We start from the raw sequence: 24262 nt of genomic DNA on the forward strand, positions 1-24262 counted from the left end.
ATAGGTTAATACACGTCCAATTACTTACACTCCAGGCCATGAAGTTGGAAAAGCCCCAGTCATTTTCCTTATGAAAAAACAAGTGACTAATACGACGACTGAATGATTTTTCATCATCCTTGTAGTTTATTATCTTGAGAACTGCTTGTGCATGACAAGACCATGACCTATAAATACAGAAGAAGCATTTGAAACTCAGAAACAAGCTTTGTATATTCATTGAATTATTTCTTCTGTTAGGGATTATGGGACATTACTTTCACATACAGGATTCCCCCCCCCCCCCCTTTATTAGAAGATTTGGTTAATTGTTATCGAGGACGTGAATCCCTGGGGCTTTCTGAAGGCACATTATGAATATGAATCCAGAATGGAGATTTTCTGAGGGCAACAATGTTGAGAAAATACTGTCAAGCAACTGCAGGTAACAGTGATTTAACCTAAATGCTGTCTGATGTGATCCAATTCTGATGTACTGCAATACAGATGGCTAGGCCTTCTCCATAGTAGTCACCAAGTAGTCTTGGTGTCTGTCTACAGAGTGTGGTTAACTCAGCCTTTCAATAAGGAAAGGAGGATGCAATTCTAACCTCCCTCCAACAAGATAAACTCCCCAAACTGATTTTCTCGGAAGCACTCCTTTATAACCATTCTTGTTCAAATTCATCCCACCTGTGCAAGACAATCAGACTGAGCATCAGATCACATGTGGTCTTGTCACTGCCAGATGCAGGGGCATTACTGCTTGCTTAGCTCCTCCAGCTGCACCTTATTTGATTCATCTGAAGATCACATCAGCCTTTTTCTGTGACTACCTGCATGTGAACCACTTCTGTGACTAGTGGTTCACTAGCTGTGACACAACTTTCTTCCTTACTGCCTGCACCAAGCACTCACCTTTTAGATTACAAAACTGATGGAAAAGAGCAACTTACTATTCAGTGTGAACTACAAGTTGTGTGAAATTTGGCAACAGAATGGAGCTACCCTATCGGAAAGGATACCTATGAGGGTTTTGCACTCTAGCTGGATAAGCTGCAGTAATGTCCCGGAAGTTTGCATTTATCTTTTAAATTTCTGTATTATTCACACAGATAGCATGGAGGACTCCAAGAACATGAAGATACCCCAAGGGCTGGAGCACCTCTGCTCTGGAGACAGGCTGAGAGAGCTGGGCTTGTTCAACCTGGAAAAGAGAAGGTTCCAGGAAGATCTTAGAGCAGCTTCCAGCGCCTAAAGGGCTGACAAAAAAGCTGGACAGAGGCTTTTGATAAGGCCCTGTAGTGCCAGGAGAAGTGGGAATGGCTTTAAACTGACAGAGGGGAGATTAAGGTTAGATCTTAGGCAGAAGCTCTTCCCTGTGAGAGTGGTGAGGCACTGGCACAGGGTGCCCAGAGATGCTGTGGCTTCCTGATCCCTGGCAGTGTTCAAGGCTAGGTTGGACAGGGCTTGGAACAACCTGGTCTAGTGGAAGGTGTCCCTGCCCATGTTCAGGGGGGGTTGGAACTGAATGAGCTTTAAGGTCCCTTCCAACCCAAACCATTCTATTTACAATTCTACATGCATATATTCACATCTTGCTTGACAGGCAATGAACTCCTTAAACAAGAGGTGACTACCTCATACACTGCTCTGCTTCAGCTGTAAACAATTACCTGCTCATACACTTTACAGGGCAGGATTTTAGCTGTGCAGGGTTAGAGAAGCTCCAGTACCACCTTCATTTGAAATAAACCCAGAACTTTTGCCATTCCAAGAAAACTGTCAGTCAAAGACTTCTCCATGCCCAGAGCAATCAAACAAATGTATCAGAATTCCACCACAAACTTGAGGCTACACAAGCTACTTTTAGCTCCTAAAGAGAGGATTACTTTTATGCTTTGGGATTTAGAAAGGTCAGGGGAAAAGGGGGAATCAAATCCCTGTGAGAATTCCTTCCTCTTGCAGAGAGGTAAAATATTCTTTTTAGATGTTTGCATTTCTTGTAATGCAGATTAGCTAGTAGCACATGAGGACCCATACAGTAATTAGAAGGGTCTTACGTGGAATCAGATTCAGCATTGCACTGAAGGAAGAATCCTACGCTTTTTTGGTGTGGTCTGTCCGGGTAGAGTCGTGGCATAACCATGATCTTCCATGGCAAATTCCGTACAAAGCAGGGAGGACTGAGAACTGACTCGCTCAATCTGTTGAAGCGTTCCACTGTAAACTGAAATGTTGCTTCTGATCGCCAACTTGTGTCTGGAACAAACACATACACAATTATTTGAAAAGAAAAAAAACACACCAAAACCCCAACACCAAAACAGAGATGTTCTTCACTCCAAAATGTCATTTTCAACAACCACACAACACAAACATGTTTTATATAGTGGGATATTGGAAGCAATCAAATAAAACCCCAGACCCTGACAGGCACAGAGCAACTGAAATTTTGATTATTAGTTTTAAAAAACACTGCAACATCCTTCAGGAAAACAGAGCACTGGAAGAGCATTCCTTTTGTACACTGTTTTCTTAAGTAATTCTTTAACACTTAATACCACTCTAGTTTCTTCTAAAGCAGTGGGTACAGCCAAACACTTTACAACTCAAATCATAGCACACTCTAGCTCTTCCTGTTGTGTAGTATCTTCCCAGCCAAATTTAAGTTAGCTCTTTGCATGAACCAAGATGTGTAAAGGATTTTCACAATCTCTCCAACTATCGATATGGATATATAGATATATATATGCCCTATCAATACCAAGGCACCATTTAGTTACTTCTTGCAAAAGTATCTTTTCAAGCCCCAAATTTTGAGGAGGTTTTGTTGGATTTTTTTTTTTTTTTAAAATCTCATACCAGTTTGTTGGAGAATAGCTCTAGAGTAGAGTCTTCACTGTGGTATGTGAGCATTTTAAAGATTCTTAGTGATCTAAAACAAATGAGACACTTCTTTTTAAAAGGGCTTAATTTGATGCACACAATTAAACTAATTTTGCCTTCTTCCCACATCCCCAGTTCTTCATATACTACAATCTGTTCTGCTGTTGTACACAGCTATAACAGGGTGCTGAAGACTGCGACATCTTCAGGAAGGCACAAAGCTGGGCTCTCTTTATTGTGACATGCCTCACTGACATACAGGGAGGAAAACCCTGCAACTTATCCCAAGAATTTTACAGGGCAGGGATAAACCAGAGTACACACAAGACACTTCTCCCCCTTTTCCATGGTTCCAACTTCACACCCATGTAACTCGGAGATTTGCTACTGTGTGTACAGAGGTTTGAGTACCATATAGGGCAGCAAACAAGCACCCATGGTCAGACCGCTATCCTTGCACCACCCATGGGAGATGCAGAGCTCAAGCAGATACGTCACAGTGACATCTGAAATCCAAAGCAGTGATGTACAACACCACCAAGATCCCAAAAATCAGATCACAAAAGGATGTGACAAGGCGCACAGAATCCAAACATGGATTTCCCTACACTCAAAGCAGTCCCTCACTCAAAGCTTTGCAAGGCACCAGACACTGGTGCGTGACTTTTATTAAAAAAGAAGCAAGCCCTTACTTAAAAGATTAAACTCTCGTGATTACCACATGCAACAGTGTAACGACTATACACTTCAATACAGAAAATTAACAAGTTTTGCCCACCACTGCTGGGGAGCTTTGGCAGATTCTTCTCCCTTGCCAACCAGTTTTCTTTTCAAGCTCTTGTCCTACTTACCTTGATCTTGGCAACACAGTTGATCTTATTTGTGTATGGCCTGACAGCACTACGCATTCCCACTTATCTCTTAAAAGTAATAGTACTACAGCAGAAACTAGCTTCCTCTCCTCTCTACACCTGTGACAACCTTCACATCACTGTGCGCTACCAGCTTCCTCAGTAACAGGTGTGTTCAAATGATTATTTTCTCCTCTTTTCCCCTGCATGCAAGTACAGCTAACCAGTAGTCTATCACCTACCCAAAAACTGCTCCCTGCCCATTTTACCTACTCACTGCCTGTTGACAAGAGTAGACAGCTGGTATCCTACATCCAAGAGACAGACAGGTTGCACCCAAAGGAGCTGTACACTCCCACACTTGACTGGCAATGGTTAGAGATCAATCCTACATCACTCGTATCTCAAACCAGCTCAAGAACGCCTCCCTGCTCACGATAAAGATCGGTACTTCTGGGCATAGTCTAAGCTTCAAAAAAAAGAGCCAACCAAGCTTGCTTTCTGCCTCCTTTGATGCAGCTTTCAGAGCACTTCAGTACAAGGATGCAGCAGCGCTGCCATGGTGTCAGCTAAAAACAGCAGCCCACGCAGCATCTGCAGAGGCTTCAGAGAAAGTTTGCCTTATTTCTTGATGTCTTTTCAGGAAAGCCTATGCATGAGAGCTCACCAGGAAAGTGTATTATTCCCTGTAAAATATTTGAGCAGTGACTAGTAACCACTCCACAGAAATGCAGCCTCATAATGTAAGTCAACCCTAAAAAAAGAAGTTTCTTTAAAAATACAAAACACAATCCCCCAAAATAACAACCTCCCTTTGCTTCCAGAAAGCCCTTATTTCAGCGAGTGTAATCGATTAAAACATTTGATGAATGTACTGAGCACATAAATACTTTTTCACTACTTTCACAAACATGTCCACCAGTTTCCATAAAAGACTGCAACTGGCAGCAGGATGATATAGTAGCAGTTGATGAGTAAGGCTTCTATAAACCCCTGAACTACAAACATATGACACGTGGTCCTGAACACAAGGTAAAAAGAACAGACTCGAGTGACCACACTTGGTGAAGTTACATGCAATGGCTTATATCTGCTATACGGGAAAGATTTTTTCACTGATGAGGTAATGTCATGTTTAGCACTTTGATGTTACAAAGTTCCTTCAAATCAGAGATCTATCTACAGAACGTGATCCATTTTAAGACTGAAGTACACTTTAAGCAGATTTCTTTATTCTCTTAGTAAATGTGGCTACCTTTAAAGTACACTGAGGTTATTAAAATATTCTGAACCTGAATTATTAATGGAGAAACTGGCTGAATATTCTATGAATATTTTAATAATGATCCACATACAGCATGCAATACTAGCAAATGGCTAAGACTGATGCTTCTGAAAGCCTCCTAGCCCCTACAATTCTTCACATAAATGAGACTTCAGTAGGTAATTGCAAAGCTGTGAGCTTATGTCTAGCTAGGGACCTTCTGTTTGAACTTTAACTTCTACGATAATTTATTCTATGTGCTGTTTTGAATACTGATGCACTTGCAAACAAAATTTTATCAGAACCTTGTTTTTATTATTTTTTACCTTACTTGCAGAAGCTGCTATTCCAGATCACAAAGCCTGGGTCATTAAGTCATTCTCTGTACAAAGCATAACACATTCCTTCAGCTGGTTCTTTTTAACTGGCAAGACACCATACATAGCAACAACAAGTTCTAGTCAAACCCCTTGAGAGAACACAGTCTTATCTGAAGGTCCTGTTGGGTGGTCCACTGCTGCTCCCATTACATGTTCTTCACAATGCCTGTGGGTTAATGCCTAGCAAAGGGGGCAAGAGCTGCACTTCCCCTCTTCCCCCTATCTTACCAGTAACTTCTTTTTATGCTAAGCAGAAAGAACAAAATAACCTCAGAAGTCTCTTGAACTCAGAAATTCACCAGAAAGCTGGTTTCTATGATCCAGTTGGAAGCTTCAACCTTTTATCTTACTCTTCACTTCTTTCACGGGAACCATTAAACTCATTAAGACTTTCACTGAAGAGGTACCTAAGTTCTCTTCATGCATTCTTTATCAGCTCAGATTGATCCCACTTGCTATGAATAACAGCACTGGAAAACACAACATGTTTATCAAATGTCTCCCTCCATTTTTTCTTATCTTGAGAATTTCCAACCTGTCCATTAGTTGTGTACATCATGATGCAAACCAGGACAGCAAGAGAACAGCAAGAGAGCAATTGCACTCATGTGCAAATAACGCAACAGCAGGCAACTAATCTGATTTATAAGATTTGGAAAAGAGGCATCATCTACTTCCATGATGCAAGTCTTCAGGAATGTTTTTGCATTTATAACATTTTGCAATAACACTATTTTCCATGTGTCAATACACACTTTAACAGCACCAAGATGTAGCCAGACACTCCTTATGCAAATATGATAACGAGGACCTACAAGGTTGCTTAATAATCACATCTGAACCCCAAAAGATATCCCACAGCAGAGTGCATCAAAGCTCCTGACCCTACAGAAAGTCCACAAATATGTGAGTACCACCATAAACACAGAATCTTCCACAAGGTTTTTGCTGACTACCTTCAGATACTCCCTTCTACCTACTGTGACTCCTTCATATCCAGTTCTCTGAGCTGAGTCAACTATTTGATACATGACAGAAAACTGGCTGACAGTAGCTCTTTGGTTAAAAAGTGGCTGTTACTCTGAATGAAGAGGAGTACATATGGACATGGCCTGGGTTTCATCAGCTATTTCTGTAGCTTAAGTCTCTTTTGCTTCATTTATTCAAGCACATACAGACCAACTTCTGGACAAATTTTTGTGCTAATTGGCAGGCATGTTATCTACTAGCTCTATTGACAGCAAACACTTACCAGGCTTTCTACCTATAAACATTACTGAGAATAGAGCTTCAACAGAAGTGTCCTTGCCTGTCACTGTCCACCTATGTGATGTTACCTCCTAACGCCATGGCCTGACGATGACATTTAGCTTCTTTTGTAACAGGTAATTTGATTGTGATAAAAATGGAATTCCCTATTTCAGCCTCAGCTAGTTACTCTGAGAAAGAAATCAAAGCCCTCTGAATGACATGAAAATATTTCATAGATTCATCAGACCTCATTTTTACTTTATTTTGAGCATATGACCATAGGAAACTTTCTCTTTGACAATGATATGGAGGAAATTTAACCATGAGATGATTTTGTCCTGAATTTAAACCATATACTCTTCATGGAACATTACTGTTTTCTATCAGTATTCTATTATATGTTTCTTGAATACATGAAAGTAAGCACATTTTTGACCTTTAACCACAAACTGATTTTTCCTAACCAAAACTGATCAACATTTTGCACAAATCTAACTAAAAGTTTAAGCCTAGTCCTGAATATACTATCCTCTCACAAGACAGCAGAAATAAAGAATCAAAGGGGAAGAAATCCAACTCATACTTCGTCTCCTTTCTCCAGTTCAGATTTCATGTAATTCTTCAAAAAAAAGTATATCACAGTATGCTAGAGACTGGAATATCCTCTCATATAAAAAAAACCATTGTACATTTTCCTCACTAAACAACAGACTTAAGTGAATTAAACTTATCAGCCTTCTTTAAATAAGCCCAGACACATCCACTTCAAAATTATCTGATCTTCTGCAAAAGAAAAAAACCCTGTATACCCCTATTTTCATTGAATAGACCAACAAAAGTTTCACAAACACATCCCCATTTGTTAACTGGATATTAGTACATCTTCATTTGCGTTTGCAAGTAAAAGGGCATCAGACCTGGGGCAGGGGGGCAATGTTCCTCAACAGAACAGTTACCACTGACTTACCATACCAAGACAAACACTGATCACAGCTGCCACCTGGCAAGAGAGTGGGACAGATAAGGATTCTAAATGTCCTGAAGGAACTACATAACTGTTACAATTACCATTCAGCCAAGCACCAGCTGCAGGCTGTTTAAAGGGACATTTATCACAAAACGTAACAATGGACAGTATCACTTTCAGCAATTTTAAATTGCCTGGAAGGAGTAAGAGAGAAAAAAAACACCCAAGCCCTCAGATGCTTAATCCTACTGTATAGCAATGCTAAAAGGATGCCTACACAGAAAACCAGCAGCCATAACTACAGAGGGTTTCATTTTTTTTATGAGCTGCAGCTCAGATGACACATGTAAGACTGGGACCATTTTATCCTCAAAAATCATAGAAATAAGCCAACAAACCGCAAGTTTTTAGCAAATATTTACTTACCATCTTCCATGTCTTCTTCAGTGTTGTTATGTCCATCAGCCATTGCTACATTCCCGTTAATGACAGGATTTTGAGTAATTCTTGGAGGATCATCTGTATCTCCAGCTAACACAGAAAAAAACCCCAAAAGGAACAATTAATCAGCTACACTAACATTTCTGTTTCAGACAGTGCTTATGAGACATGCAAATGGTGTATTTTAGTGCAAAACAGCATACACAAAACAATGGTACTGATACCCATCTAACTGTAAAATTCCTCAAATAGGTAAGTAACTATGGATGAAAGAAAAAGTCCACATTAATATGGAATACAAATACAAAGAACAGAAACTTATTCTGAAGTTTCCAAATTGTCTTACAGTCAGCATCTTATCATCAAGTCTCATTAAATAAAAACAAACTTTTAAATTACTTTTTCTGGAGTTCCACATTTTTATACAGGTACAAATTTCAAATAGGAGACTTTCTAAATTGATTTTTTAAGATATCTTTGGTGTTACTTTAAAAACAAACAAGCAACCCAAACATTTAATCAAATGTAACAATAAGATTTATATTTTACTTGAGCAAAATTGGAAAGGAAATCTTTTACTATCAGGAACAGAACATTTTAGAGGTAACATTTTCCAGTTCCTAGCCATCACTACTATGAAGTTTTGCTCCAATAACTGTTTAAAACATATGTAAACACCACTGAAGAGATATGAAACAACTCCATGAAGTAAGCCCGCCCTGACTGTAAAGATACATTGCTTTGACTGAACAAGCATCCTCCTGATCTATTCAGCAACTGAAGAACAACACCTCCTATTGCTGCGTACCAAAAGCTGATGGATCATTTTAATGTAACTGCAGGGAAGTGGATATATTTTTGAATAAACTGTTTTTTGTAATCAAAGTGTAAAACCTATAATCTCTTGCACCCACCCCAAGGTCAAACACACCTTAAAAACCACTCTCTGAGAAGTTTTTCTTAATAATACCAGTCCTGCTATTAACTTCCATATTCTGCTACACCACACCACACCAACCCCACGCCATGCCCAGTCACTGGTGTCTGTGACTAAGAACAATTTTATACACAAAAGCTACACACGAGTTATCGGCTGTGTGGGTCATCAGGGCCGCAGGTAACCTTCTCCTTCATAATTTAACTGCTCCCGAGGAAACACCACGAGTTCTGCTAACGGGAGCCTGGTCACGGTGCTGCCCCTGCCCGTCAGCACCACGGACAGCGCCACCCCCCCACCCCCACCCCCACCCCCCCCCCGGCCTTGTCCATGCTCCCGCCTACGGGCCATCGGTGACGGGCACCGGTCCCTTTCCAAAGCTAGGGAACTAATGCCAAAAGCCATTGTAAGCCACACAAAAAGCAAAGCAGGACCAGTTGCATTTGCTTCACAGACCACCCTCTCCTCACAGCCACGCTGAGGTGCGGGCAACAAGCTCCTGCAGCCTCATTCCAATTCACAGCACACAAGATACTTTCACAACCAACATTCCTAGCCTGATTATTTACCCTTCAAGTAAAACCACAGAACTAATAACCACTGCCCTGAGCGTGAACAGAAACAAATCAAGTTAGAGATTTACTTCTGGATTAGAGCTACAAGAGATCATGCACTTAACGCTCAAACACAGCTTTTCAAAAGCTTCCCAGGGTGCAGCAGATCCTGCTAAGGCACCAGTGAAATGTGAACGCTGAAACACAGTGTGCAGCACCTGCAACAAATTGCACACCCTTCTTATTATGAGTACAAAAGTAAAATGAAGAATGATTTAAAGTTTTAATTTTCTAATAAAAAGTTCTGCAGAAGATGGGCTCCTGAGCAATGCAGCTGCAGAAGCCCCCACTAGCAGCTGTCACCGCACCAGTAGAACAGCAACTTTAATAAACTTAAACCAAACAGAACCAAATTACAACAAAATTAAGGGTGGGTGGAGGAACAGGTTTGAACTGCTGCAACTAAAGAACAGGAAAAGTGACAAGAAGAGTATGAAGGGAAGATCCCTGCGGATTTCCACAGCCTGCCTTTTCCCTTGCTATCTTTGAACGACAAATTGATAGTCTAACAAGGGAGCTGTCCCCTACGTCACTCCTGTCTGGGAGCATACAGCATGCCTACAGCAACCCAAAAATCGCTTACACAAAATTAATACTAGGACTTTATTTAACTAATTGTAAAGTTGTCATCAAGGCAACTTAGTATCTAGAAGCAAAATGAAGCAAACACCTGAGGAATAGTCAGTTCTTCACTAAGAGCTCACTCAAAATACTCCTTTTAACAGGATTTAAACATTGATGCTGTATTTTATGGGGAAAGCACTGTCCTTAACTAAGAAAATGAAGGGCTTTCTACGAGATAATGCTCTACATTCCCCAAAAGTATGAATGGCATTAGACGGAGGGAAAAAATGCCAAAGAGATCACAGCAAAAGCAATCAACTTAAAAAACAGAGGCAGCTTCTGAGAGACACTATTTAATGATAAACTTAATCATGACGTCAGAAAAAGCAGCACTGGCAGACATGTACTGACACATCTTGTAATAAAGCTTTCAGATATGAAACCCAGACAACATTAGTGCGTACGGTGGCTTCTGTGAATAAGGAACATGTTTAACTTCCAACAGAATTCAACTATCACAGTAAACAATTTGAACGAGCAAAACAGTTCTTGTTTAACATTTCTTAGCAAGCAGGATGGCAAAATTTATTTTCAACTTCAGCACTGACAACCAGCAATTCATGTTTTCTTCTCTGGTCCTTCACAGCTCATACGAAAGAACTGTCAAATCCTACCAAGAGTTAATTAAGAAACCTGTTTGCCTCAAGCAGAATGATGCCAAAGACTTATTCAAATCATACAATACAGGATTAAGAAAACAAAACAAAACAAAACCTGTCCACACTGTCCAGAAAAACCTTCCTACCAAGCATATCACTTCATACAGCACTGTCTTTAATGCAGCTTAAAACACCATGTGTCAACATCACCCCAGTCATGTCAGCTGTCAGTTCTAGACCAGAATATCCAGTTTTAACCATATCCCTGGTATAAAGATGCAGTGCATTAATCAAACAAAAGTAAAAGTAAATCACATCAATTAAGACAGTATTACAACAAAGCATGAAGTGACCTTATGAATAAGAAATATTTTTAACTCTTTAAATACAGTACTGCAAAATACTAACTAAAAATAGCTTCCAAACCCAGAATTTTGGACACTTGTCAGTGTTTGGTGAAGAGCACTGAAGTTGTCTTCTACCTCCCCAAAACACAACATACGCAACTTTGTAGACACTCTTCCATTACAAAAAGGAATGCAAGGCAACATGACCTGATGATAATTTCCTCCAAAACATCTAAGATTTATTGTTATATATAGCTTTCCATCTACCCATTCCACTGAACTAAAAAACAAGCCATAAAGCTTGAAGTGTTCAAAGGGGGTCTCTGCCATTTGGAGGTTAAGCCTTCCAAGAAGAGGCTTTTAAGATATTAATGGTTTGAGCAAAGTGAGAGCATTCACTTATTTACTGAAAGATCATGAATGCTGAGATGAAATCAAGTCTAAAACTTGGCATGTGTAACAGGAAAGAAAATGAAGCATGGCAACAGATTTGGGAAAGTTAGTAAGAAGTGTCAGTCACCTTACACAGAAAAAGCACTGGCTCACATATAAATAACTCTGCTAGTGCACACTTCACATTGCTCATCAACTAAGTCTGTTGCTGAGGTGTTGAGATGAAAGCTTGAAAGCAAAATGGTTATTGCAACTGATGTGAAGGAAGAAAAAGACATGACAAAATTCTCTAGAACTACGATCTTGCCATGACCTTACAGAAAATACTAAAATAAAAATCTCCTTGTTATGGACTATGACCTCAACATTATCATACTCAAATACACTGTTAAGTAATCAGAGCAAAACCAGCACCAATAATTAAAAGAGACTGTCCTCGAAAAAAAGCTGTTCAGATGGATTCAGCTGGTTTAATAAAATGAACTCAATGTCCCTGAAAGACCTACTGCTTTACTGTTCTACTGTTTACAGTTAAGTTAAAGCTACAGGGAAGGAATCTCAGAAAGTTTGCTATTTTTATTTTTCCTGTGAATGGGAAAGCAGAACAGATTTCTGTCAAGATCATATGGCTTTTGACACAACATAAGTGTTGTTACAATACAGGAGTACCACAGGATTTCATCTCTCCCCAAGGTATAGGCTATGCTGCTCAGCAGTAAACACGTGCTTGCAGTCACATACAGACAAAAGCAACAGAATGACTCCACTATCGCAGCAGTTAAATTACAGAACACTGCTACTACTTTAACAATGATGACAGCAGCTCCTGACTTCATAGGTTTCAGTCATGCCTCATATCACACCAAATATTCAAATTCTGAAACATTATGTTTGTCATTAGCTTTCGGATCTGGCAGCCACAGTGGAGAAACTGAAGCAGTCGCTCTAGTTGGTTATGAAACATTTCTTTTTCATTTTGAGGTTAAGGAGACCACAATGGAGGAGCAATTTTGATACCAAAAACCTGCTTACAATTACCATGTACAACTGCCTCACAATGGAAATCACTAGTCCTGAGGACTTTTTACATGTCACTACAGTGTGCACAGGCCTCCGTGCAGAGCTGCCACAGCAATCCCAGAAACAGCGAGGGAGTTGCGTTAAAGATTACCAGGCATTATCAGGTTGAAGAGAAGTCAGTCATTCACTGCTGCCTGCAGCGTGAAGCCTGATGAACCAAACTTCATATCCAGGACTCTGTGTTTAGGGGAGGAAAGCTGAAAGCACACAAGTTTCTCCTCTGCTGCTGGACTACGTGCACGTTCAAATTCAAAGCCTTTATAATAGATATTAAAGGGCATTTTAATTTTTTTTTTTGTTTAAATGTAAACAGAACAGTATGGACAGATATGATAAATTGGGCAGTCATGAATTATGATGGATAAGTGAAGCTGCAGTAAACACTAAGAAAAGGGACTCACTGAGCAAAAATATAAGATTGTATGAGATAAGAGTGAAGTGTGACAATGTAAATCTCACTGAAAAATGAGTAGTCAGTCTTGTAGCAGTTAAATTACATCGGCATCAAAGGATATCAATTGCACGCCTAACACGTAGTCTAGGTCCAGCTTTGCACCTCAGTGTCAGAACCCACTGGACCACTTGAGAAAGGAGGAACCGGTAAGGATCCACAGGCAGCCCCACTGAGCCACTGATCTGCAGCTCTCTAACAGCCTAACTCCTCTTCAGCTGTGAAACATACTATCACATCTTAAAAGAGTTCAAAAATCAGGTATTTTTAAAAGCATCGGTATCTTAAATACATCAAACAAGCCTCTAAAAGTTTGCAGTTTCTTAAAAAGAGTTTTAAACCTAGACATTTCTAAGTATATCAGTATTTTAAATACATCAAATAAACATCTATAAGTTTTACTATTTCAGTGCACATTTCAGAATGTCAGTCTCGCATGGATAACACCACACAAGTGGAAAATAAAAAATTAAACTAATAATTTCAAGCATTATATTAAATATAACCTCTTTTTCCACCAAATTGACCTTTTCTATTTTAACTATGGGGCAGCATATAAAAACATGTACTTGAAAAATTCCTGAAATAGTAAATTCAGTGCTTTCTGAAGCAGCTACTGAACTGTGGTGGTGCAGAGAGGACAGTGATGAGACTCATCCAGAAAGCCTTAAAGCAGTAATATTGCTTCTTGAAAGCAAACAGAAAACTTAACATGAAGAAGGTGAAGAATAAATATCTGTCTTTAACTGGGAAAGGCAATGAGAACTGGTAACTTCACAACTCCCTGTGGCAGACTCCCCAAACCATGCCTTTAAGCGATCTACAGTTACTCCATTGAACCAGTGGCAGTGCTTTTTTAGCAGCTCACAAGAAAACCTGTGGGCTCCAGGAACTTGCTTCTCCAGAAATCTGGAAACCATTGCTAGAAAAGCCAGATTAATAAGCACTACTCTCAGGAGACAGGGTCTCCTGATAAAATAAATAAAAAAAAATAAACCCCATAATAAAAACAAAACAAAAAACCAACAAAAAAAAACAACAACAAAACAAAAACAAAAACAAGCAACAAAAGAACCCAAAAGCAAATGAAAACCAACCAACCAACCCCAAACCAAAGCACTTCCACTTGCTCTTGAAGAACTTGGCCTTTCAAAAGTAAGAGAAACTACTTGGCCTGTGATCCCTACCAGCAGTTACAGTACAATCACCACTTACGCACAAAAGGACTCAGGAGAAAAGGAATCAAATTAGAACTGTTCTACACAGTTCCATTTTGTCAAGACAGTCCTAAGTTGCTGTAATGAAATTCTGAACTGATTTCTGTAGTGTGGCTGCCTTTCAAAAGGCACCCAAAAGTAAAGCAATCCATCTCAAACATTTTTAAAGGATGAAACAGTAACAGAAACAGGGATTCATTTGGCCAGTAGCATGGGGGGAGGTGAAAGGGAAGTACTGATGTCAAGGTGTGGGTAACCTCTGCCACAGACTTTTCCATGGCTTATAAAAAAAATCAGCTAGAAGTTAATTCTCAGATCAGCAAAAGGGTGGGTAATTTACTTTTGTTTCATTTATTATTTTTCTTCCTTCACAGTTCATCATGCTTTCATTACTTGATCTGGTGTCAAAAGGTGTATCTCACAACATAAACCTCTAGACAAGAAAGCTACGAAGGCCAATGACTAAGACTTAAGGGGAAAACGCTTCTAGAGAAGTATCAGGAGGCAGAAGGCAAGTTTACAGATTAAGGGAGAAAGGTGTTATGAGCACAGGAAGTGAGATGATTTGTAGCTAAGGAGACAAGATTTTAAATTTTTCAATGCTTTCAAAATTTTCCTTAGCAAATTTAGGAAGGAAGAAAAAAAATTGCAGAAATGACTTTTATTTACTAGAGAGCAACATCAGGTCTTTAAAAAAATAAATAAAAATCAAAAGCCAGAAAAGAAATAGTATTATACAGAAGTCTTTTGCCCTCTAATTGCCACCTGAAAGAATTACTGCATTATTGACTGTGAACTGCAAATCCCCCCCAGGAGGAAATGATGCTACACAAGACAGTAAATAAAGAAGGAAACATTGCTGGGATAGGACGACTTCCTGCAAGCAGACTCATCATCTCTGCCATGTCTACAAAACATATAGCAATGACTGGACAGACAGTAACACTGCAGCCACCACTTATTACAGAGATCAATCATTATATTGCTGTTGCCTTATGTTCCTATCATTATGTCTGCCTGTCCAAAAGGAACATGTTGACAAAACCCAGGATGGTCTGACTGGTTTTAAATTGTGCCTGCTTACCTAATGAGTAATTGAAAATAAAGTTATTAATAGGTTACATGACTATTCTTGGATAAAACAAGTTATTACTCTAATAAGCTCCTGAACACTGAACACCATGTATGAAAGATACCAGTCTGTAAGGCAAATCAGATCTGAAACATCATCCTACTGAGTTATCTTTATGTGAAAATAAAAGGGAGGTACAATGTAACTTTGTTGATAGAAAACCAGCTGAGAACAAATAACCCACACAGAAGTAGATATTGCTCTATAAACTAGGCAATTTGCTGCAACAACTCATTTATCTGCTTATCTGTGTCTGATGGCACTTCACAAAACAAAATTTTAAGCCTTAAAAAAAGTGATCAACTTCTTATAGACATGCATAAAGCATTTTGGGTATTATCAGTGCAACTACTCAGTGGACCAAAACCTTCTATTTAAGAAGTCACCCTGAAGAATTTACTAAAACAAGCAGTGACTACATTATTGTCTCCTTTCAGCAGTTTAACTCATTGCTTTATGAATAATTCAGTGTCAAATGAAAGACTGCACGAACCAGAGTTCAGTTTGGACACTAACAACAAACCTGTAATTATCCAGCGTATTTACAACTTCATGCTCTCGCTGAAGGAGTTGGTGCAGCCTTTAAGAACTTTTTCATACACTTTTTAAGCTTCAGGTGTTTAATAACTTTGGCTAGACAGCAACACCAGCATGAGTTTTTCTTCAGTACAGCAATGTTATTTATTAGACACCAACCTGCCTGCCTCAGACACTAACCTGGCTTTACCCATTCTTCAGTGCCACAACCCCTCCTTTGCAGTCATCAGGGCAAGAGGTCTGCTGAAAAACCTTTCATAGGTCCTTTTCTTAGACTGATGAGCCTTCTTAGCTTAGGCTGCAGTTCTAGAAAACTATCAGACCAGAAGGAAAGGAAGAAAGACTGCTTCTGGTTCCCACGTAATACCCAAACCCCAGTAACTAGAACAGCTGACAAGACAAATTATTTCCTTCCACAATAAGGAAAGGCTGAAACCTCAGAAGTGTCGTGACCTATTATGGCAACAGCTACGGGACTTGCACTACCTTCTCTTCGCTGTATCTAGAGCAGCAAGGCTACAGAAGCAACTATCCTAACTCGTCACATCTTGTCTCCGTGCATTCCAGAGATGGTAATATGATTACATCTTTGCTGAAGACAAGGCACTCGGTCCCAACCTACTGAACACACCCTAAACAATGTGCTTTTCCAGTATCACACCCCGCTTTGTATTTTACTGCTTTACTGAGTAATGGACTTACCTCTTGCAACAACAAACGCTAAGCTCTTCGGCAATCATCACTAGAAAGGATGAAAAACTACTCAAACTAAAATGAACTTCTGACACAGGGAAGAAAAGGATATACTTGCAACAGGAGCCAGGGCATTCTGAGCATCACAGAGCATTTCTGTTTGTACCTGATACTATACTCAGTATGCTACAGCACTTGGCATTTTTTAAAAAAGACAACTACATAGCAATTAAAATGAGTTTATTTGGATAGTAATATGAGCACCTTATGGGATTGATGATTATGCACCTTTCCTTGTTAAAGTATGGAAAAGCAAACACCTTTCACCACCTGGACCAGCATAACTTTTAGGGGTCTGTCAGCTGCGTACATTTTCAGAACTACTTTCTGTATCACTTTGGGTGAGTAAGTCAGACTATTGTGTCAGAAAGTTTTGGGGTATATCTCCTAAAGTGAATACAGTAACTGAATGCTTGTTACATACATAGGCAGCAAAAGGTTTTTCACCTTTGACAGCAATATAAAATGTTGCCTCACATGGTTTTGTATGATTACATATACCACATGCCCAAACTAGCTATGAAGGCAGACTGATTCTAAGTACTTTGTTATAAAGTTAAAATCTTATTTGCCGTTATTTCAGATTATGAAATTCTGTTTGAGAACGGATTGATGGTAATGGCTCACTCCTAAACTCAGTCTAAACTCATGCTGAGCTCTGCTCACACTAACAGCAGCACAGAAAGCCAGCAGGAATGCATCAAAATATTTTTTTCCCAATTCTGATACGATTTTTTTTACCTGTTGAAACACTGTTGATCTGTCCAAGTTAAGAGTCTGAATGCAAAAAATAATTTCCTATCAGAGAACAACAATGGATAATGATGCGGATTTTGCACTGCAGTAGATTTTAGACATGAGCAGGAAAAAAAATTAAAACATCTTTTAGTCTTATACCTTAAACAGGACAGCTGGCATATGTAATCATACACACCTATGTAAGGCAATATTTTATATTGCTGTCAAAGGTACAAAACCTTTTGCTGCATAAGTATGTAACAAGCATTCAGTTACTGAGCTACAGAAACTGCAATGGGAACATCAGAGACCTCATACCAAACCTCTAACACCTTCAACATTTCTTCCTGTTACCTTCAATAATGTCTTCCTTTATCACTGGAGATTTGCTAACACTGATCTTGTTTTCCTTATGCTTTCTGCTGTGCACAGAAATGGACAGATTCATAAAGTAGGTTCACAGGAATCTGACTTTGTGGTTACAGATAGCTAGTAGTTCTAAGACTAGGCTTTTGTGAGAAGAAAATCAATCAGATCAGATTCAGGACAGTAACTTCAAAAACTGTTACATCATTGTGATAAAGCAAGCAAGCAGAGTTAATGATATTTCCTTCTCATTTGACAATACAAACAAGCTTAAATCCAGGCTTCTTTGCTGAATAGTAAGAGTCTAAATATACTCACAAGAAATTATTCCTTTTAGGATAACTATGCAACTACAAAACCTGTTTCAAAGGTGACTATTATAGCAAAGCAGCATCAAAACACAAGCCAAATCATCTGCAAACTGGATCTGGCAGACCAATGGCAAATCCACAGCAACGTAAAACTGGCTGTGGGCACACAGACAGTGGTGACCCGTGCCGTGCCATACCACATGATGCACGCACTGCTCAGCTGGGATGCACAGCTGGAAGGTCTTGGCACTTCCAAAGCAGTGTCTGACTAAATTGTTCTTGAAGGAGTGCTTCTATAAAGAACTACTATGGGCTCTAACTTGCACAGCGCACTGGATAATTAACATGGAAGCAGAAACATACTATTTATAAAGGAGAACTGTCAATAAAGCCTGCCGTGTATGCTGCTTTGGCTTCATGTAACACAGAAACAGGTTAAGAATGAGGACAGAAAATACAGAGAGATATTCACTTCTGAGAAAAAGTAACTAAAACAGGTGCGGGTTACAGGATACACCAGACAAATACCCTGAATAACATGGTGGTGGAAGATGGGGAAAACAGTAAGTAAAAACCCCATCAGAGAACAACATTACTACTTCAAATACACAAGGCATTACATGAAATTGCCAGAATGCGAATTTAAAGGACACAAAATGCTTTTTCATGCTGCACCTGAAACTTCTGAAAGCTATGAAAACATTGTGTCTAAAGATGCTGTACAGGCCAAGACACCTCCCCAGCTCCCTCTGGCTCAAAGGCAGCATCAGTGGTGCAAAACAGGAGGTCCATCCACGAAGCACAGTACGCAGGTCTGATACCAGTCAACAAAGGAAGACGTGGCAGGCTGAAGGGAAGAGGAATGGGGAGGGACACTTGTGCAGGGCACCCTCCCAGGTCCCCATCTCATGGCTTTGGGATTGCCTGATTCATGGATAGTGTCTCTGCATTTCAAAATGCCCCCACTTCTCAAACCACCAGACACCACTAGTATTTACAACATCACAGCCAGGAGTGCCATAGTCTAACTACGTTATGCAAAATAACTCTGTTTTCAACCTGCCCTCTGAGGTTATACTCCATATTCTCCAAGTCTTACATTGCTTCTGTTTCACTTTCTTCTGCCACTGGTGCTTTCCAGACTTCAGCACACCTTCCCTCCCTTATCCAGACGGACACCTCCTACCCTATGTAGTGCTTACCCCCAGTGTCCCTTTTATAGTAACTTCTTTACTTCTCCTATACCTTTTATTTTTAATGGAGGAGGAAAGCAAGGCTGTTAGTCAGGCTGTACTCAGTGTTCAAGATGCAGAAGCACAGTCACACAATGAACTTACACAAAGCATGCATTATTCCCTGTTTGCTTCTGAAGGCAAAGCAATGAATGAAAGAAGAATCCATCAGGAGCAGTGAAAAGGCAAGGAGGAAGCCTGGCCAGGCCCAGACACCCTTAGGGGTAGCAGAGAAGGGAGGGGAACTCACCATACCCTCCTGCCTTAACATTTAAGGTAAGCATGTGCTATAGACAGACTTCAAGAGGCAACACACCAGGTTAAATAATTTTTGCTCAATCCAGGATGGCTAACCTCATGCAAATATACAGGGTTTTTCCATAAGCAGCTTGTTAACATTCACACTGGAAAACCTGTTACCAACCAACATTAAAAAGAAATTAAAAAAAAATAAAAAAATCCTAGATTCCTGACAACACAGTTTTGTGCTATAAACTTCACTGCAGAAACACCACACACCTATCACAGAAATGTTTAGCACTTTGTATTTAAAACAAAAGTGCACCCAAGCCATGCTTTCCTTCGAGTTGAAGACAGACACAGTTGGTGAGAAGCACGGAGGTGATGTGGGGCAGCGAGTGGGACCAGCCCCAGGATCCCCTCCAGCCCTACACCCACAGCACCAGCTCCAGGTTCAGCTTCACCTCCCAGCCCAACGCTGGTGCTCCTGACACTTTCCTCCGTGCCAGAGGAACAGCCACGGCACAGCACATCAGTGGCCACAGTACTGCAGCACAGAGCTGAACGAATCAGCATGGGTCTGCCTAGTAGCGATAAGTCCTAACCTCAAGTCAGGGTCACTTTTACACGTTTAGATTAGCTCTGGGGAGAACTACAGCAACAATTAAACCTTTCAGAGACTGGTGGTTTGGGGTTTTTTTTGTTAAGTCTAATGTGTACTAATGCACACGTGCAGATCCTGGTAACAGAATATTTGCTGTTTCCTCCCAGGGATACCAGGAGCACTGATGGTAAAATCATTCTTTTCTACTGAAACTGAGTTTTCATATGTTTACTAGCACATACATTTCAAGTGTAATGGTAAACTATGATTTTAAGAGATTCCTAGTACAAAAACCCCACCCAAAATTATACACTTTGTGTTAATTTTACCATTTGTTTTCATTGTAATTAACAAGAAGTAATTCAGCTTTCATCTAAAATTAACAACTGTGGAATGAGCAAACCAAAAACATTCCTTTTTCAAACGGGATGTTTTACAATGAGCTGGACGAAAAGCTGCTTTTTCATTCTCTCAGACAGAGCTTTCCATTCTTCACCAGTTTGCCAAATTCCTGAAACAACACTGTCCCAGGAGTTTTTGAGGTTGTTACTTCATAAGCTCCATTCTCCAGCCTCATCTGTTAGCACTGTTCCATGCTGCACAAAAACCCCACTGAGCCAAAGAGGACAAGCACAGAAGGACTCTACCTGGGAGCAGTGACCAGCCAGGACAGTGCGCCTAGTAATGATGTCTCAGGGAGCTGGGGCTGTGGGGTGATTTACCCCATCCTGCTCCCATTTGGCACAAGCAGCCCCTTCCCTACATCACAAGTGTCCCCATTTTGACCAGTCTCCACAAAGATTTTGGGGCGTGCACACTCCCAAGAAACCACAGCCATTAAGTTACTACTGGCCAGCCTTAATTCCCTGAACCATCTGCCAGGTGGCTACTCTGCCTTCTACTTTGCAGCACAAGCACTACCAATCACTGACATTATTTACAAAGTCTTAACAGAGGAATGAACCAAGAGACTTCCTCAGCCTTTACAACAGAACCGTTAGGTCCCAAAGCAGTTCAGGCTTTCTTCAGCCTTCACCTTCAGATCAGATTTAACTTTTAATTTCCCTTCCCATTCTGACAGCAACCTTTCAACCCCCACATGCTAATGCAAGAAAATAACAACTTAGGCTCTGAGGAAGAGCTTACTATTGTTGTAAAATGTTCTGAAGATCAGCTTATCTACTGCTTTGAAGACATAAGTTACCCTACTGAAAACATCCAAATGTGAGCAGACACCAAAATTAGCACTGAACTGTGTTAATTATTTAATACTGTCTACCTGGAGAACAACTTTTTTCTAACAAATAGTACAGCTGAAAAACGGTTTTATATAGAAATACCGAACCTCAGGCTTTAGCTTCCATCATTTACCAAGGAATTCTTAAAAGAATGCAGAATGGGAATTTTGCAATCCTCAGTTAAGCTCCATTGACAATTTTATCACTTTTCAGACAGCGACTTTAAGTCACTTTTTAATGAAAACAAAACTTCTAAGAAATGACAAAAAAAAAAAAACCAAGCAAACAACAAACAACCTTTTTCTGTTTAACTATTATTCACTGTTGTTCTGGTGCCAAAAAGGCTGCCGTGGGACCATGCAGCCACAGAACCATACAGCCAAGTCCACATATTGGCTAAGAAAATGCAATCAGAAATTAATCCTAGAATCAACCAGGTTGGAAAAGACCTTTATAACCATCAAGTCCAACCATTACCCCAGCACTGCCAAGTCCACCACTAAACCTCTTCTCCAGTCTAAACCCCAGTTCCCTCAGCCATTCCTCATCACATTTGTGCTGCAGACCCTTCACCAAAGAAAACAATATACACCCAAAAAAAGGGCATACCCATATCCCCACTTTGAGCCTAAATCCAAATAAAAATGCACTGAAATAAATGAGGCAAAGCAACTACTGCATCCTCTTCCACATCAGTTGAGTACAGCTAAATTCAGATCTCCAAAATAAAGCTACTTGGAACACAAACAAGAATAATAAGAAAAAAATACAACCCACTGACAAATACTGGAACACTTGTAAAGCAGCAATCATTCTTACAACTGTTCTTTATCACAGACAGAGCTTGAGCCATGTACATCATACAGTAAGAGTTGGAGCTGCAGACTTCAAAAACATGTGGTCTATGCAAATCACGCAAACAACTACTTCAGAAACATGAATGGAGACACATATTCAAGAAATAAGACCCTGCACGTATATAATTTAGATTTTGTCTTGCAGTGCAACCAAGTGGCTGAAGGGTGGAGTGATGATGCTCCTGATGAAGCTGGGACTCATGTATTTCAGCACTCTCATTAATGCCCTGATGTGTCACCACCCCAAGTAACCACCCAAATTACTTCTTCCATGAAAAGGGAGACCAAAGTTGTCCGAAATTATTCTTTCTTCTTCAGAAAGGCAGTCACCTCACACATGGCAGCAGTTATAACTAGTATATTTCTGTGCAAACGTACATTCTGAAGAGGAAAGTTGTACTTCACCACTCAGATGTTTGTTATGTATGGACTTGTACTTTCTTATTATGTATCACATTGTACTTTTTTTTTTTGTTTCATAAGCCAAATCCTCACACAGTATCTCAATAGCTTTTTGGTAGACTATTCTTAAGAGGATAAAAGCAACAACCAGACTTGAAAATGCGTTTTACAACAGCTGACTACTGTGTATCACTCAGTGAATTCCATCCTGTGCTCTGCAGAAGACCCTCATTCTACAAATACATACACAATCTTAATACCCTGTTCTTTCTGGCAAATCTTCCCCAACTACTTCTATTTTTGTCTCACTGCTAGCACCACTCACCTGAAGCAAATTTTGAGGACTTCCAAAATTAATTACTGCCTTCCTACTTTGCCTCTGGGTGGAAGCTGGCATAAACATCACCACCGAATTAAGCTGTATCTCTGATTCCTTTTTTCTATTGATGATGAATGATTCTTCCTTCATCTCAGGAAAACCATAAGTCCATTAAGTTTTCTTCCCACCCTTTATTTTTCTCTTCAATAATGCAGCATTTGTGGACGGTGTCATCATCAGCCACTACACACACACACACACACACACACACACACACACACACACAGAAACCCTTACTACTCAGTACTTCTTTCGCTCTAGCTAGTCCATTTACATGTTCTCAGTGTTTTGAGTATACTCCTGGAGCACATAAAAGCAGATTTTTTTTTGTCAGTCCTCCCCACTACTGGATCCTCATCTCATCTCATTTCCTGTCTTTTTCTTCAACTACTTTTCCATGCTAACAGTTCTCAGAGGAGATGAGCATGAGACAGTGCATGGCAGTGGATCAGAGAAGAGAGAAACATCCAAACATAGAGGTACACCACAAGCTGTCATACTAGTATGCAATTCCTTTGCGCTTCCTCAGCTCCAGACCTTTTCCACTAAAAATCTTGCTTAAGAAACAGAAGTATAAACAAACAAACAAATAATTATAAGTATCTGCAACCAGAGTGCACTATTTGAAGGTTTCTCATCTAAAAGTCCCTGGTTTTTTAATACCTAGAACTGACAGAACTGAAGCAGAGCTCCAATTTAATTGTGATTATAGTGAGGTCTGACCCAATCCTGAAATGAACTCCAGATGTTAACTGGTCAAAGTCAGAAGAAGACCAGAATTTAAGAATTACTAGAGACAGTAATAATTTAACTGCAACCATCATTCATGCAGGAATACCCTTCCCCTTCTGAAAGGGTAAAACTTTCTTTCAGAAAACAAGGAAGACACATGCCATACCTTTACAACAAAGAATAATAAGAGATATAAAAGCCAACAAACCCAAAGACAAAACAGATTGGGACTGAAAAGAGAATAGCTATTTTGCTGATGGCTAGCAGAGAGAAGAAGCTGCAGTCTGGGACACAGCACTCAGACTACAAAAAGAACCACACCAACCCTTTGATACAATATTCAATTATTTCACCTACAAAACCCAGGCGACTACAAGTAAATGGCAATGTGTTGCGTTTATCAGGGTGGTAACACAACACTGGCATACTTTTAACAGCTAGGCTATACAAAAGGAAA

The 24262-nt window shown here is 39.9% G+C and overlaps 1 protein-coding gene across 1 annotated transcript in view; it reads right to left on the minus strand.

Moving 5' to 3' along the window:
• Positions 1-24262, minus strand: part of USP7 (ubiquitin specific peptidase 7) — a 74582-nt gene that overhangs the window by 33489 nt on the left and 16831 nt on the right. The window contains exons 2-4 of the mRNA XM_061358288.1: positions 8008-8112; positions 2043-2241; positions 29-167 (exon numbers count right to left, since the gene is read on the minus strand). Coding sequence (XP_061214272.1) covers positions 29-167; positions 2043-2241; positions 8008-8112 — 443 coding nt within the window. The remainder of the gene's footprint in view (positions 1-28; positions 168-2042; positions 2242-8007; positions 8113-24262) is intronic.

Source organism: Neopsephotus bourkii, unplaced genomic scaffold (assembly GCF_033783945.1).
Source record: "Neopsephotus bourkii isolate Nb327-2 ecotype Australia unplaced genomic scaffold, CSIRO-AGI_Nbou_v1 NB_940, whole genome shotgun sequence".
Classification (NCBI taxonomy): Eukaryota; Metazoa; Chordata; class Aves; order Psittaciformes; family Psittacidae; genus Neopsephotus; species Neopsephotus bourkii.